Source organism: Geotrypetes seraphini, chromosome 6 (genome assembly GCF_902459505.1).
Source record: "Geotrypetes seraphini chromosome 6, aGeoSer1.1, whole genome shotgun sequence".
Classification (NCBI taxonomy): Eukaryota; Metazoa; Chordata; class Amphibia; order Gymnophiona; family Dermophiidae; genus Geotrypetes; species Geotrypetes seraphini.
Window position 1 is genome coordinate 58,716,585 of NC_047089.1, and position 17,878 is coordinate 58,734,462.

Below are 17,878 nucleotides of genomic sequence, written 5' to 3' on the forward strand. Positions count from 1 at the left end.
TCTCCTTTTTACATGATTCATTCTGCTCTCTTCATTTTTATCACTCCTACACCAGATCTAGCATCTTTGTCCGTCCCTCTCTCCTTATTTCTCATCTGACCCCCTTCCCAGCATCAATCTCTCTCTACTTTCTAATTCCTCTGTCTCTCCCCTTTCCCTCATCTGATCTCTCCGTTCCATCCTGACTCCTTCCCCTCCTCTAATCTCCCTGTCAGCCGTTTCCTTCCTATTTTCCTCCTTCCCTGTCCAGCAGTACCCCTTCTCTCTTTCCTCCTCCCCTTCTCCAACAGTAACTCTCTTCCCTTTCTCTTCTCCCCTGTCCAGCAGTACTCCCCCCCTCCCTTGTCCAGGAGTACCCCTTCTCTCTCCAGGAAAGGTTTCCTCTCTTTAGGCTAGCGGCAGCTCTGTGTGCTTTTAACTTCAAACTCAATCACATAAGGGGCAGAAATCTAAAACATAGGCTAAGTCGCGGGCCAAATTTTTAATTAAGATACTTTGGGGTCCTTTTATTAAGGTACGCTAACCGTTTTAGCTCGTGCTAAATGTGCACCATAATAAAAGCACCCCTTAGTCGTAGTAGAAGTATAGGGATACAACCTCTCCAACTCCACACCAGCTCTGTGATGGGCCAAAATTAAAAACTTGGACAAAACTTGGGCAAAATTAAAAACTTGGACGAGGTAAGCAACTCTGGTCTTCAAATGCTGCAAGCCATTGGGATATTAGGAGGGAGTTAAAACATTTTTATTTAGAAAATTTTACAATAAGTGTAAGATTTTCAACAACTTAGCAGACATGCTGTTTCTTGATACAATTTATTACAAAAATAGCAATAACATATTGTGCGTTGATGGAAGCAAGTTTCACTATTATTTCTGACCCAGCCAACCTATGAACGGGAGGGGGGAGGGAAGGGAAGGGAGAAGAGGACATGAATGGGTGTCGGCAGTGGCGTACCTAGCATATGTGACACCCGGGGCCCATCATTTTTTGGCACCCCCCCCATCTGTATGAAAAACATGATTTTTAGTAACAATCCACACGTCACACATGAATACCTAGGAAAAGGCAGCATCTTACATACTGCAGTGAGCAGTACATCAATAAACCCATTGTAAAACTAAACAAGCCAGCCTAGTACAGATCAATCTTACACAGTCAATCCTAACAGAAAACCATGTCTTTTCGAACACAGAAAACACCTTAGCCTAGTATGTAATCACAAACTCCTCCCCCTTTTACAAAACTGTAGTGTGGTTTTTAGCCACGGTGGTAACAGCTCAGATGCCAACGCTAAAAAACGCTCTACAGTTCTGAAAATGGGGAGATAGAATAAAAATACAAAGACAAAGGTTAAACTGAAGCACCAAGAAGCTGGACTCTACATACAATGCAACATCACAGAAACAGCGATGCATCTCACCTAAAGCAAAAATTAAATAAAATTTTTTTTCTACCTTGTCTTCTCTGGTTTCTGCTTTCCTCATCTTTTTGTCACTCTCTTCCTTTCATCCACTGTCTACCCTCTCTCTGCCCCTTCTATACGGCATCACCTCTCTTTCTATTCCTATTCTAGAAACTTCATGCATCCCCCTTCCATTTCTCCCTTCACCTCCATTAGTCTGGCATCCATCTTCTTCCCTTCCCTCCTCCAATGGTCTGTCATCTCTCCTCTCCTCTTCTTCGTGAAGGATCCGGGTCCCCTCAGCACCTTTTGTTGCTGCGGGGACCCGAATCTTTCACGGATCGTCAAGATTTTTTCGTGGACCGGCACCGGTCTGCGGACCAGCGGTTGAAGAATACTGATCTATCCCCTCCAGCACCAGTTGAGAACATATGTCGTCACCTGGCGCCAAAGTCTGATGTAACCTAGAAAAGCCATCATTCGGCATCTTTAAAACAGCGAAAACAACTAGGACTGAACCAACACCCATCGAAGAAGCCGCATCAAACTGGCACATGCAACTTAAGACCCTGTGCAAAGACCTAGCAGAAACCAAAAAAAAATAAAACCTAATGCTCGCAACTTCTCCTCCCCCTGGTTTACAGACAACCTCAGGAAAAAGAAAGAGAGAACTAAGAAAAGCCGAAAAAAATAGTTAAAATCCAAAGATAAAAAGGTCAAAACCCAGTGGAAAGAACTACTACAGGAGTACAAACTATCAATCCATGATGTAAAAAAATCCCTACTATACTAATCTCTTATAGAAAGCGCCAAACAGATCAAAGAACCTCTTCACACTGACAAAAAAAACTTGCTCACGGCCATGCAAGGAAATTTTAAAAAAAAAAATCTAAAAACCGACCTGGATAGTGAAACCCTCTCCATCTACTTCCAAGAAAAAATTGATCATATACACACAAATTTTGATTCGACACCCCATATCCCAGCAAACGCCCAGAATCACCACCACCACTATGAGAACCTGGAACCGAAACCTTCAATTGCCTTGCATCGACATCTCAAGACGATCTAACAAAAACAATAACCGCTCTATGACCCTCTGGATCCATCCTTGACCCGTGCCTGCCGAACCTCCTGACAGCCATAAAAGATGTGTTCATCAAATCGATCTTACCACTAATCAGTTTCTCCCTGCAATCCGGAACAGTACAGCAAAGCTGGAAATTGGCAATCAGACCAATCTTTAAAAAACCGACACTGGATCCAAGTGAACCCAGTAACTACAGACCGGTCTCCAACCTCCCCTTCATCTCCAAGATACTTGAAAAGACTGTATTATGGCAAGTCCTAGCTTCTAATCAATCAAGATTCCACAGCATGGAAACAGTCTTAGCGGACATTACTGATGACTACCGGAACATATTAGACAAAGCGAGCAATGGACTACTGGTCCTTGTAGACCTCAGTGCCACCTTCGATACCACTGACCACCACTGCCTCCTTGCCAGACTCTCTCAAGCACTGGAATAAAGGATCAAGCGCTCTAATGATTCTCATAATTTCTGAGCCATGGGACCCAATGCATCTTACTAAAATCTACTCTATTGCGACCTAAACCAATAAAATATGGAGTACCACAGGGTGCCCTCCTGTCCCCTTTGTTTTTCAATTTCTATATCAGACCGGTGATAAGACATTTCTTTACAATACCAAATAAAGATTCACTCGTTTGCTGATGACACACAACTGTACTTACTGCTAGGCTTGAACTGGGACGTCCAAACCTGAAAACTACATGACTGCCTTTCAGAACTAAAAAAGCTGGATGACCCAAAACAAGCTGCAACTAAACACGGTGAAAACTGAACTGAACTGAAAAAAGAAGAGATGACCCGCGAACTTGCACACCCGTTGGTCTCCTAAGAATCTGTCACCCTGATGGCCAAAGACAAAGTACACAGTCTGGGGGTGATCCTTGATGGTGATCTTTCACTCTCTGACCATATCTCCCAATTAGTATCTGCCTTGTTCTACTACCTCTGGCAGCTACGGAAAATCAGATGATACTTCTTGGAGCTGGACCTTTCAGAGGTATCAGTGAAAAACAAATATTTCATTGCTTTTTTTTTTATCTCCAAAGTAAGAACATACTTAAATTTTCTAAATTTATACTCTGAACACATCCTCTGAACATCTTTGGCTTTCAATCTCCCTCTTTCAGATAGATCATTATTGGTATCTCATTGTTACCCAGACCTGCAACCTCTTTCAATGGTCATACCCAGGGATATACATGAGAAAGAGAAAACAAGAGGAGAAAATAAACAGTATCAAATATACCAGCTTCGTTATTAATTGGAAACTCCCAAAGTTTCCCTTCTTTGGTCCACTGAATCATCTCCTGAAATCCATTCCGAGGTGGCTGATGGCCAGCCGCTGCAATCTGTTTGGCTAACTCAAGATCCCAAAGGGTTGGTGAAGAATCTAAATGTAATAGATAAAGGAAAGTTTTTTAATTGGTAGACCAGTTAACTTCTACAAAAGAAAACAAATTGTTTTATATACAGTGCTTCGCAAAAACCTCCAAACAACCATAATTCAACATGCAACAGAGTAGGAATTTCCACTGATCTATACAATATATGTTCAACATGAAAACATTGACAACACAAAGAAAAGGATCAACAAATATACAAATGTAAGCAATATTACAAAAAAGGTGTACAAGCCTACAGAACTGGGACTAAATGTTCTTTATTTGTAGAATCTCTACAAATAAAGAATATTTAGTCCCAGTTCTGTAGGCTTCTACACTTTTTTGTGTGTCAATATGAAAACAATTACTGAAATACAGTACTGAAAAAGTAACTAAGGGGTCCAAGTGCACGCTAAATGCTAAGATGCCCATAGGATATAATGGATGCCTTAGCATTTAGTGCGCTAAATCAGTTAACGTACCTTAATAAAAGGACCCTTAAGAAATTGTGATTGCAAAAGCCTTCATACTCCTTGACTTAATACATAGTGGAAGCCCTTTTTGCAGCAGTAACAGCCATGAGTCATTTAGGAAATATTTTACCAACTTTGCATAGCAAGACTATGTAGTTTTTGCACACTAATCTTAGCAAGCTCCTTCAGGTTGGATGGGAATCATCTGTGGACTACAGTCTTCAAATCTTGCCACTTATTTTCTGTTCAATTCAGGGCTAGGTTTTGACTGAGCCACTCAAGAACACTCGTTTTCTTCTTGCTTTGTGCTTCGAGATCATTGTCCTACTGAAAGGTGAACATTCTCTCCAGTTCCAGGTCTATGCCAGTCTGAACATGTTTTCTTCAAGGATTTATCTGGATTCTGCACTATCCATATTTCTCTTAATTTTCAAATATAAAGCAATAAATAGAAATAAAACAAAATAAAAGGAATAAAGGTAATACCTTTTTTATTGAACTAACTTGGGGCTAGATTCACTAAGCTTTTTGAGTCTTCTCCGACCCGATTCACTAACCTTCTGCCCGATCCGATCCGTACCCGATCCGATCTGCACATGCAAATGAGGGGAAATGGCATGCATAAGTAGGAAGCCCTCAATTTATTAAACAGAAGAAGGAACACCGATTGGGCTTGCCGATCCAAAAAGAAGCAACTGCTGAGGACCAGTCACTCACATCCTTGCCGACTGTCCTGCTCTCTGCCTTCCTGAAATCCCAGCCCTGCTGCCCTGAAATCCCAGTATCAAAAAAATAAAACCAACAAAACACATTTTAAACACATCTCTTGCTCTCTGCCACCCTGTCCCTGCAGACTCTCCTGCTCTCTGCTGTCCTTCCCTGCAGTGTGAACCCGTGGTTTTAACCCACGGGTTAAAAGCGTGTTCTATTCCATTAAAGCCCCCCTCCCTTCCTTCCTTCTGTTTTGGTCTTGCTTGTGTGGAGAGCAAGCGCATGCGCAGACCATCTACAGGCAAAGAAGATGGTCTGCGCATGCGTCAGGATCACTCTGGGGCGTGCCTCCGATTGCATTAATTTGTATAAGGAGGCGCAGTGAATCGGTCGCCCGGGAAGACTGGGATACAGATCGCCCATGGATCAGATCGGATAGGTGAGTTTAGTGAATCTAGGCCTTAGTGCATTATTTGATTAGCTTTTGAAGATAACCCTTTTTCAGATTTTTTCAGATTTTAAGGTAATCAAGGTTAGCTTTATTCCTTTTGTCTTGTTTTGTTTCTGTATATCTTAAACAGTGGACTAACATGGCTACCACACCACTTCACTCTTAATTTTCACAAACCTGTCTTTACTGTAGCGATGGTGTAAGCAGAGTAATTTTATGCAACACATTCCATTTTTGCCTCATCAGGACAGAAAATCATTCCACACAACCATGGTTGATCTTCAGCAGTAGTTCCTTCTTGCTAACTCAACAAACATGACCGATACAGGAGGGCATCTTGAAACTGCTGAATAGACAATGTTTTACCCCAATCTTAACCAGAAATCTTTGTAGTTACTGGTCTACATTTAAGGCACCTGTCTTGTGCCTATGGAAGTGCCTAGGGTCTAAGGATACCTAAGGTCACTTCTGGCGTAAACCATACTGGCTTCTGGCATCCTTAAATGTACCTAGGCGCTTCTATAGGCACTGTTCGCCACATCGATCTTTAAAAAAAAGTGCATCCCAATTGATTAGAAAGCAATAGGACGCCTACAGCCAACTAACTTCGGAATGCCATTATGCGAATCTGGGCCAAAATGTCTTGACTCATACTTTAATGCATTTGAAAATGTCTATTTCAGACTTCAGAATGAGAAAAGCATGAAAGGGTGTGAAAACATTTACAAGGCACTGAATTTCCACTTGATTTTTTGCCTTTTCTTGGTCAAAGTAGATTACAATTAAAATGCAACAATATATTATAGTTCAAATAAAATATAAAAATTAACATTTCTAATCCTAAACTCAACATCTTTCTCCAAGCTGATTCCTGCCCTCCCATTTTTCAGCTCACAAATTTGAATCAAATTAAATCATCAGTTTCATCTTGCATAAAAGATATCAGGAGCCAAAGACCTAGTCAAAAAGCCAGGTTTTACATGTTTCCAAAAGTTTACATAATTATTCTCTATCTGAATTTCATAACAAAGTTTGTTCCACATTATCTAGGATAAGTAGTTGAGCAGCATTTGGTCTCCAGTCACACCATCAAAGGTCAAAGGGAGAGGAGCTATTAATAGTCCTTATTATGACATATTAGACAAGTCTGTTTGTTTGGATTATCGGATATGTTAAAGTTGCCCAGGTTCCTAGATTAAAAGTAACTCTACAAGATACAGGCAAACTTCTTTATAGACATAGGTAGACCAGATCCACTGATTTAGAATGAACTCTAAGCTGTATTGTGGAAAAGCAATAGCATCATATTTTTGTTATTTGAATGTTCTTAATGCGTACTTATTAAGTGTTTCATTAGCATTATGTTGACATTGTATTATATCTCTGATATCTGAATTTTAGTGCTGTTAAATGTATATTTTTTATACTGTTTTGTGCTGGTTCTATTATTGTTTCAATTTGCTGTTTTTAAATTTACTTAATTTAACCCCTCCCCCCATTTTACAAAACCGTAGCGTGATTTTTAGCCGGCTGTAGCAGTAACAGCTCCTACGCTCATAGGAATCTATGAGTGTCAGGGCTGTTACTGTCATGGCCAATGCTAAAAACCACACTTGGATGAATCTCTTCATAAAGGCAGTTAATAAATTCCAATAAACAAACTCTACATTGTAATAGGAGCCTATGTAGCTCTGCCAATAATGGTGCCATCTGATTTTAATTCTCTCACACCTCAGTCTCTTCAATCTCCTCATTCAGACCTTTCAATACCTTTAATCCCCTCACTCTTTCTCCCCCTCTAAACCTCCTCTCATCCTTGTATATCCCTTCACACTCTCTTTCCCCTTCTTCCACCTTCTTTCTGCTTCCCTCTCCTAACTTCTTCATTTCCCCCCTCCTCTGCTGAGGCCACCAGAAGCAGTGGAAACAAGACCCAAGAAGCCAGCATGAAAAGCAGTGGCAGGACAAAATTTCAGAACACTAACTAATGGAAGATGAAGTGGATCCAATTCCTTCTCCATTGATCTTATCTCTTGGTTTCCTTAACCGTATGGGTGAACCATACAAAAATCAAAGACATATATAGCTGTTCCTGTCTGAGGATCAGTACCTCCAACAATTCTGACTCTGCTCATCTTACTCTAGGAGCTAGAGGGCCAGAAGTAATCCATGTCCATTGACAACTCTGCTCCATTTTTTTGAGGGATCCAAAACTGATTTCCTTGGGGCCTGCTGTTCTAGATTGTTCTTCCAGAAATTAAGTTCTGGGTAACATGCAAAAAGGGGTTGAATTGGCACAAGACTGAAATACCAATCATCAAGATCAGATTGAAACTTACAAGCCCCACTACCAAATGTGTGCTTTTATATGTCTGTTCTTTCATCTTTTGCAAATGCTTCAAGATCAACTCCACCTGTCTCAGTTCCTGCAGATCAGAAAGGGAGGAGGTAAGCAACAGAAGATGCGGTAGATTAGATAGCACAGTGGCTGTTTAATGTTCTGCTCCAGGTCCACTCTCTTCTTTTTAAGTGAGGGGCAAAAGCAGAATACCCATGCTGCTGTAGAGCTTAAAAGAGAAATGGTGGGATTACACTCCAGGCTGTTCCTCCAGAAATTAAGCCCCAACTATACTGCATCACCAAAAAGTTTTCTTTTTAATTCTGTAATACTGATTTCATAGATAACTCCTTAAAAAGCAGGATGAAGTAGGCGGATGGATAAATAATTCTAACAGTCTCTATTTCATCTCACTTGCCGTCTCACAAGGTTCACAGACACACATAAATCACAACTATTAAAAACACTCCTTGATGTCTTTTTTCCACTCAAAGCTCATTAAAAGATCGATTATTTCTCATACTCCACTAAAAACAACAAAAAAAGATTATGCTTGTTAATAGTAATTCGATTCTACAAAGCATCAAAACTATTTTAGAATACATTTTTTGACCTAAGACGTTCTTCACTCAGTTCAGCTTTTCTAAATAAATACTATCCTACAGGAATTTTGGAAAAGTGGGATGCAACATTCTGATTAGGAACACACAATGCGTTAATACATTTGAGAATCAAACAGTTTGTGGTATTTCCTGGTAGTCTGGTCAAAAATAATTTTGTAGTGAGCCTTTACAGCCAGGTTTTTGTGCAATGAGAATATCTGCATGGAAACATCATATGTTTCCTCAGGCTGCTGGCAACAAAATAAGGAAATGTCTGAGGCTAATGAAAGCAGTATTGGTAACTGTCTGGTCAGGTGGTCTCCACTTCCTAGATTGGAAGATTTAGGTTTTTACCCTCAATAATCTTTTTTCTGTTAGTCCCTGTAGGATTCCATACCCTAGGTGTTCAATCCCAACCCATACAGAAATTACAGAAATCCAACACTTTTCTGAGCACATGCTCCTCCCCCTTAGACTGAGGGCTAGAGCCACATCCAGTTGAGTCCCAAAGCCAAACAATATACCTGAACAAATCCATGACAAGGGGGGTACAGGGGAAGACCCCCCAGCAACATAAGCAACTTCTGAACCGGCCTGCTCTGCAACACATGAAACAAGGAATAAAAAGGCACAAAGGCAATCCAGCAAAACATTGAGGAACAATGTAGAACTAACCTGCTGTGTGCAACGAGCACCCACAGGACACAGCCCTCAATTAAGCATACTCACAGAAGTGAAAAACTCCCCACAGAATCCGTCAACTGGCTGGAAAGTCTTCAAGCCTGCAAGGAGAATAAACAAGGCAGAAAGAAGCAGGCTATTTCAAACAACTGAGCATACACAGAGAGAGGGGGTCATATAGAATCCTACAATGACTAACAGAAAGAAGATTTTATCGAAGGTAAAATCCTAATCTTCCATTCTGTTACATCCCTTCTGGATTCTATACGCTAGATGATGTACCAAAGCAATGGTAGCAGCTAGGGAGGGATAGAAGAGCCTTTCCTTAACAATGAGGTCCCAAAAACGGCAGCTGAGTGAGCATCCACATCAATTCAGTAAAACCGGGAAAGGTATTAAGAAAGGACCAAATTGCCATCCTGTAAATTTCATGTGGAAAAATAACACAAGACTCTGCCCATGACGCAGCAACAATTCTAGGCGAATGAGCCTTAAGAGAAACCAGTGGCTGCTTTCCACAGGTGTGGAAAGACATGGAAAATGGCCAGTCGAACCCACTGAGCGATCAAAAAATTGAATGCCGGCCGAACATGGCGAGGCACAGCAATCAGGACAAATAGACGAGGAAACAGCTGGAAATCATTAGTCCTCTTCAAATAGTGGAGCAAGACTATCCTGACATCTAACCTGTACAAGATCTGATCCTGAAGAAGAAAACGCAGGCAAACAAACCTCCTGCTTGACCAGGAAAGTGGAAAACACCTTTGGTAGAAAGGAAGATACAGTACAGAGAACAACTCCTGCGTCCGTAATATGGAGAAAGGGCTTCCTGCTTGAAAGAGCCTGAAGCACTGAAATATGCCATGCTGAGACAAAGGCTACCAGAAGAAAAGTCTGGATCATCAGATCCATAAGAGTAGCTGCCATCAGTGGCTCGAAAGGGGCTTCCCCAAAGCTCTGAAGAACAATGTTAAGATTCCATGAAGGGAAAGGATGATGCAAGGGAGGCCTCAAATGAAGTGCCCCTCTCATAAATCTGGTCACATCTAGATGAGCAGTAAATGAACTAGAACCTCTGCGTGCTCGGAAGCACAGAAAGTCTGAACCCTGAACTGCAAGGGAAGACACTATTAAAACCCTCTCTAGGCCTGCCGGAAGAAAAACCTGAACCAACAAATGGGAGCCCTCTCAGGTTCCCCCTGGTCCTTAGCACACCACTGTGAAAAGCCTTCTAGGCTGTGGCATACAAAGCCATAGTAGAGGGCGACTTTAATCACAAAAGTGTTAAGATGACGACATCTGAAGAACCGCACTATAGACAGGCCGAGCCCTCAAGAGCCATGTCAGAAGAACAAAGCACCACCTTACCATAGAACTATGGGCACCTTACCCAGAGTGAGAAGGTAGCGATGAAAAGGGAGATGGAGCCTCCTGTCCCACTGAAGACGGACGAGATCCACATACTATTGACAATAAGACCAGTCTGGAATAATTAGAATCACAAGGTCGGGATGCGTTGCCATCCAGCGGATGACACGAACATCCAAAGGTCATGGAGGGAACACATAAAAGAGCTTGGGAGCCGACAAAGGCTGAACCAAGGTGGCTCACCACAAGCCTCCACAATCTGCTCTAGGACTGAAGAAGTGCCTGATCTTCACACCCTCTGCTGAAGCCAAACCCAGTTGGGACAGCTACAACGCTGCACAAGCAGACAGAAAGCTGTATACAAGAGGGACCATGCTCTCGGGTTTAAGACTGGTCGACTGAGGAAGGCAGCCTGCACATTGTCTTCTCTGATCACACAGGCCGCTGATAGGGAGAGAAGAGGGGATTCCACCCAGCGAAACAGCATGGGAGCTCGATGGCCCAACGGAGCACTTCTTGCGCTTCATTGACCATTTACTTACACCATGGCATTGTCAGAAAATACTCACACCGCTGTGCCTTTCAGAATGGGCTAGAGAGCAAGTTATTGCAGCCGAATCATCTAGCGCTCCAGAGGAGTGATTGACAAAAACATTGGACAAGGAGTCCACTACCCCTGAATGGAGCGGTACCCACAGTGAGCACCACAACCCGACAGGCTGGCATCCATCATAATAGACATTCACTCTGAGAACCGAAGAAGTTTGCCCTGATGGAGAGCCTCCCCTGAAGCCACCAGTCCAAACTGCTGTGAGCTGATACCATCCAGGGGAGCGGAAGCTGAAGGGGATGACGCTGCAGAGACTATTGAGAGAGGGGCATTGTTGCGAGGCCAAAAGATGGAGCTGCAAACTGAAAATGCAGTTGCAGAACACAGAATGCAGAAATCTGCGTTACTCTAGAAATACTGGAATATGGAGGAAAACCTCCGCGAGATTCAAGAACACTAGAACTCCCAGGAGACAGCAGCAATGATTTTGCCCATGGCACCCATTTGGAAAAAAGGAATGTTCAGGAAGCGAAAGGCTGACATGGGATCCAGAACGGGCCTCCAGTCCTCCAATCATACTTTGGCATGATGATCCTAAAGAGTATCTGGCAAAGCTTGACCAAAGTTCTGGAACAGGTATTAGTGCTTGGATGTCAAAGAAACACTGCAAAGTAGTGCGGACTTTTGTTTCTGGAGGCAGGCAAAAGAAAATTTTCCTGGAAAGGGAGCTCTGCCAGTGGCACAACTGGGCTAGAGAAAATCGATGTGCCCGCCAGCTGCGTCCAATGAGCTGGGTCTGAAGAACACAGTTTCCAGAGGAACTGAAAATAAGTCTGGTGAAAAACCACACTTTGAGCACAGCAAGGCCCTACTGAGGCACTCTCACTGGAAAAGAGTCCCCAAACTCAGAATGCAGGCGTTTGGTGCCAAACTCCAAAATGGCCTCTGGGCGAGACAGTTCCCTCAAATTGCAGACCCAGGCAGGCTCCCCAGCCCTGATGGACCTGAAAAGGGGTGAAGCCCAAAGCTCCTTCCCCCTCCCTAAGCATGCTGCGGCACACGGTATACAGTCATTGATCCGGCACCACCAAGGTACACTTTCAACAGATTAAGGGCTGGGGAGTCCATCTCAAATGATTTTTAATCAAACTGAGGGGTTTTAATGCCGAAATAAAACTTTGAAACAAAGATTGCTTATAATCTAAGATGGCTGCTGCCACTGAATTCGTGCCAAAAATGGTAAAAATAAACAAAAACCGAAAATAAAAAATAGCGATTTGGGGTCTGGGGAGGTGGGGGACCCGAACCCTAACCTCAGAAACTATAAAAAATGACTTTTAAAACTTTTAAGAAGCCACCCCTGAAGTTCTCATAAGAAATAATGGAGGGTTGCTTGCAGTCACTGTAGTGCCTTGCCTGTCAGCATTTTCACACAGTTGCTGCATGGAGAAAATAATTTTCTGCTTCACAATAGACCCAAATGGTCCAAACTTGAAGACTTTAGGACTGCCAGTTGGCTGGACACCGACTGTAAAATCCGCCCCCACGGATCCTCACCATGCGATCAGAGGCAGAAAATGCAGCCTGTGCCCTGAAACCCGGGGGGGGGGGGTGTCTAAAGGGTAGGACTTTGTACTGGAAGAATCAAAATCCAATGCAAAAGCAGATACTTTCTGTGAGCAGGTAGGAAGGATAGTGAGTGTAGGCTTCTTTGAAATTCAGAGAGCAAAGCCAATTCATTCTTTTCTAATAAAGGTAGAAGGGTTCTCAGAGAGACCATGTGGAACTTCTCCCTCAACAAGTATTTGTTGAGGCCTTGGAAATCTGGATTTGGTTGAAGACCTCCAATCTTTTTTGGTATCGAGAAATACTTGAAATGGAATCCCCAGCCCCTATCCTACCGAGGAACATGTTCTATTGTGCACAGCTGAAGAAGGGTCGTGAGTTCCTGGTAAAGGAGGGTCTTCTGGAGGGAGTTGAAAGGAGATTCTTGGTGGGTGGTTTGAAGGTTTCTTATCAAAAGTAGAGCACAGATTTGAGCTACAACTCAAAGTACCCATTGGTCTGATATGATTAGAGTCTATAGCTGGTGAAAATAGATTTACTTGCTTCATATGGTAAGATTGTGAGGAAGAGTCAGGGAAATATTGGCAGTGCTCTCTAGAAAAGGAGCTGCAGTGGGAATCAAACCCATTTTCCCATGTTCTCAACCCACCGTACTAATCATTAGGCTATTCCTCCACAGAAGGGAAGCAGGTATGTGGCCAAGAAACATCCTTTGGAATCATTATTATGGAGAATTGCTATTAATAATTTGTTTAGCACAAACTAGAAGTGCACAGGCTTGACAGACACACAACTTGGAGAATGGTTATTTGTATCACAAAAACAAGACTTTTATAGTTTTTGGTATAACAGCAATTAAGTTTGTACTCTGGAATTAGCATTGTGCTGCTTCTGAACTGACCTGCCTCAGGTGTTTTTATAGCATCAGAATAGGATCCAGGGAAAATATTCAGTCTCTTCTTTGTAAACAGTCCTCTCCTACAGTAAAAAAAAAAAGAAGGAAAAATAAAAGTATCTTTTCAAAATGTTATTTAAAAACTAATTTTCCAAGTACAAATAAACTAGGCTTCTGACATACAGCAGAAAATGAAAGTTGAGATGCTAGTGCATTGCTCAAGGGTACAACCACATCCTCAAACCTTTATACTTGGTAACACAGCTAAGTAGACTTTGCATCTGAGATATTGCCACATAATGCGGCTAATCAGGCATGAAAGCCCAATTCCCTATGTGTTTCCTAGTAAAAGGATTAACATAATTTGTCATTATTTTAGATTTGATTTACTTCAATTTAAATGTTTAGGGAACCTAATTACATGGAAAGCTGATAATTTAGTACAGCAGTTGAGAGTCACAGCTGGAAGGAGGCATCTCTTAATCCTACAATAAGACAGACTAGAGATGTTTAGAAAACTCCTGCTAACACAAAAATATGACTTTAAGCTACAGGCTTTTCTTGATATTTACTTATACATTCACTTACTACCTTTTTTCCATGTATCTAGACCTGCTAAACTAGAACAGGCATGACAAAAATATTACAAAGTTAACATCTTGTTAATTCTTCTTAGGTTCTGACATGTCTATTCTGGTAATCATTGGTGTTTCTTGCTGTCCTAGGTTTACAAGTGTCTGTACAGTGCATCTGTACTATAATGGATATTTACAGCAGGAAATCACAGAACATAATATAAATCATGCAATTGAAAATGGAGGGGATATCATGGAAGCACAAAAGGACCCTGGCCCAGCCGTGGAAAGAGTTCTGAGGGCTCTATACTCCAAACAGCTGATTCTGAGATTGTGAACAATATATGCAGTTGTGTAAAGGATAGAACACATTAAAGACTTACAGCAGGGAAGATTACTAGCCTAGTTCTCTCAACATCAACCTCCATCTTCTAGGGTTCTTAACATAGGATGTTCTCTGTTTCCCATTTCCCTCTTCTCTCCCTTGACTAAGATCCTATTCCTTCTTTTCTCCAAGTAACAGTTTTCTCCCTCCTCCACTGCCAAATTAGCTTCCACCAATTACCCCAAGTCCTGCAGTGGGTCTCTTAGCCACCTATGCTGATGGCTCTGCTGCATTTTGCACCCAAAGGAGCAGGAAGTCTATGTCCTAGGGGGTGAATGCTAGATCTGGAAGTTCATCGAGCAGATTTTTCCAGACTACCAGGGGGATAAGCTTTCCCAGTTGCAAAGGAGGGAACAATACTGGATTTATGAACTTCAAACACTGATTCCCATAGGACACAATGAATATATCGAGTGGCACCATACTTTTTGATTACTCGCCTTCGCAGCTTTCACAGTTTTTCTTTTCTTTTACTTTTTGGACTAATCCTTTGTTCCTGTGTTAAACCTTATAATCAGCGCGGGCCAGTTCATTCATTTCTTTTCCGACCCGCACCTGGTTTAGTCATGTGACTTGATGTTTTGGTCACGCCTTCTGGTCTGTAGTTTTAAATCAGAGGCGTCCGTTCTGGTTCAAGCGCCATCTTCTAACATTGCCAAGTGGCTGGAGTCTTATGATTTTCAGGCTCCCGCTCAGCGTCAGTTGTTCCTGAAGAAGGGGGAGTACTCCCCCGAAACGGAGTCCCGTAGGACATTTGGTGACTCGCTGACTGCTTCAGAGAAGCTAAGTACCTTCTCTTTGGCTTTATTAAGTTGAATTTGGACACTTGCACTTTTGCCCCCCTGGTTCAGGGGAAGAGACTGCCTACAGTGTATGATTTTGATTTTTGCACTCACAGCACTTTTGTGTTATTTAGCACTAAACTCACAGAGAGCCCGAGGATGTTTCACATTTGACACCTTTCTGGGTGCAAACCAGTGACAGCCGTTTCCTCCGGAGTTCGGAGGTTGGTTGTGCGACTGAGGGCTCTCTATATATTATTTCTATAGTTATTGCATAGTATCGTTTAAGTGAAGTAGTTTGTTCTACTCTGATTGTCTCTGTGGGCGGTCTCTCCCCCTGATCACAGTTTCCTTCTTGGGGCTTGGGAGATTTTCTTCTTCTCAGACCTGGAAGCCCAACAGTGCCTTCTGGTCTTTATATTGCTGCTGCAGGTCTTGGGGTTGCCTTGTGGCAGTCATAGGTGACTGGCCAGCAGGAAGGGGAGCTGGGGTGAGGGCCAGAAAGGTTGGAATGATGGAAGGCAGGAAATAAGGATCCAGAGGAGAGATGGTAGATCATCAGGGGAGGGGAAAACAAGGATATAGAGAAAGGATGCTGGGCATAAGAGAAGGAATGAGGGGGGGGGAAGATGCTCCTCACGGTGTAGGATAAGAACAAGAGACACAGCATGGAGATGCTCGATATGGGGGAGGATAGGGACACAGAGGGAAGATGGATGGTGAACATGGAGAGAGAAGAAATATCAAATCGACAAGAAATCTTGGAAAGAGAATTAAAAGATGATAGAGGAATGCAGAAACCAGAGACTAGGACCAACATGATTAGAAAAATAAAAGGACCTTGTAGATCAGGAGCTCCCAAACAATGGCTTACATTAAAATTTCATCCAGACTGGCAGTGACAAAAGCCCATCCTGCCACTGCTGCCCGCTATGACAACTACCAGCTGTACCAGAACGCTCAAAAAGTCATGGCTCTAGCACTTTCTCTCTGCTAATCTCCAATGCACATGATCAGCAGCAAGAGGAAGCCTGTTCTGCTCTTCGAGTGATTTGAAATGTTATGTGGCCAATCTAGTACAGGAATCCTTAAACGTTTTGAGAAGACAATAAAGCAAATGGGAGATACAAACATTCTAATATCTAGCAGGCTTTAAGAAAGTACAAAAAGGTAACATTTTCCATACAATAAAAAGATCTCAAGGAGGTCAGCATAAGAAGATGAAGGCAGGCAAACTGAAAAGATGGCATTCATCAGGAACAGACTCCCAGAAGAGCTCATAAGAGTCTAAACAGTGGCAGAATTTAGGGATGCACGGGAGAGACACAAAGGGATCTTAGTTGTAAGGAGTGGGTGAAGACCACAGATTGCATAGGATCTGTGACAGCATAGCAGGCAGACAGGCACAAAGTTGTCTTTTTCCGAAAGGTATCTTCTAAGTAACTCTTCCACCTTCTCTCCCTTTCTACTCCCTTACTTGGCAGTATTGGGGGGGGGAAGAGTAATAGTAAATTTTTTTAATACTGTTCCAGTAATTAAAGTTGATATTTGAACCATAGTACATTGAAATATTAAGGGACTGTTTTGAAATGCAATACTGAGAAATGAACATCCTGAAAGTAACCATGTCCCAGAGAGCATATCTTTCAGTTGCCTATTCAAAGAGGGGGCAGTAAGCAAAAAATTCAAGCATGCTTGGAATGTACACAGAGGCTAGAAGTACGGTCAGGGGAATGAGAAGGTTGGAGACTGAATAGGTTTTGCAGTGACACAGTTGGCAGGAACCACTGGCTAGACTGGTCAGCAAAGAGGTCCTTATTTGCCAACAACTACTCTGTTAATATGTTTTAGTTTCCAATGAAATGACATTAAAGAGATGTGATGGCTAATAAGCAAAAAGGGCTTCAGTAAAATAGGTAACGTTTTGAAATTTATTTTTTACAAAAACATTTATTTTCTAACCTGTTTCTAAATGTTTACTGAATGCATCTCAATTCTAAGGCTTTGAAAACATGATGAAACCAGAGTAAGTGAATCCCTTAATCATGTACTCTTTCCTGTTTGCGCAGTACATATTTCCACTGAAATTCTAGCAGTTCTTGGTTTGTTATTACTTATTCATGGTTGCTACAGCAACACTTTTCCTTCCCTGACCTTAAAATTTCATCCCACTGGCTTCCCCCAGATTTCCAAGACTTTATCTATCATTACAAGCTTTCTCAAGTTTGTCAGTCTGTAATGCACAATATATTGCTTTATATTACTATTTATTGATCTAGTTACAAAACTACAGATACTGTATATCTATGACTATGTGTTCAATTTATTCTAAAAGTTGCAATTAAGTGACTTTGGTCTAAAGTTATGAAACAATTATTTTAAAAAAAGTGACAACATAAACATTTTCTAATCTTTCCATTTTGACTCTCATTTATCTGTCTTCTTTGTTTTGTTTGTTGGGGTTTGTTTGTTTTTTTAAATCCCTTTACTATTTATCATCTTGCCCTTTCTTGCTGCCTTTTCCCTTTCTTTTTTCCAAATCTGCCTCTATTTTTGCTATCCCATTTAGCATTTCTAGACTGACAACAGTCTGGGCTGACATGAAGAGCACAGGAATGCT

At 41.9% G+C, this 17,878-nt stretch overlaps 1 protein-coding gene across 3 annotated transcripts in view; it reads right to left on the reverse strand.

Moving 5' to 3' along the window:
• MRPS31 (mitochondrial ribosomal protein S31) overlaps positions 1 to 17,878 on the reverse strand; it is a 120,207-nt gene that overhangs the window by 14,745 nt on the left and 87,584 nt on the right. For all 3 annotated transcript variants that reach the window (XM_033950399.1, XM_033950397.1, XM_033950398.1), the window contains 2 exons: positions 13,523 to 13,599; positions 3,746 to 3,889 (listed from right to left, as the gene is read on the reverse strand). In XM_033950399.1, coding sequence (XP_033806290.1) covers positions 3,746 to 3,889; positions 13,523 to 13,599 — 221 coding nt within the window. The remainder of the gene's footprint in view (positions 1 to 3,745; positions 3,890 to 13,522; positions 13,600 to 17,878) is intronic.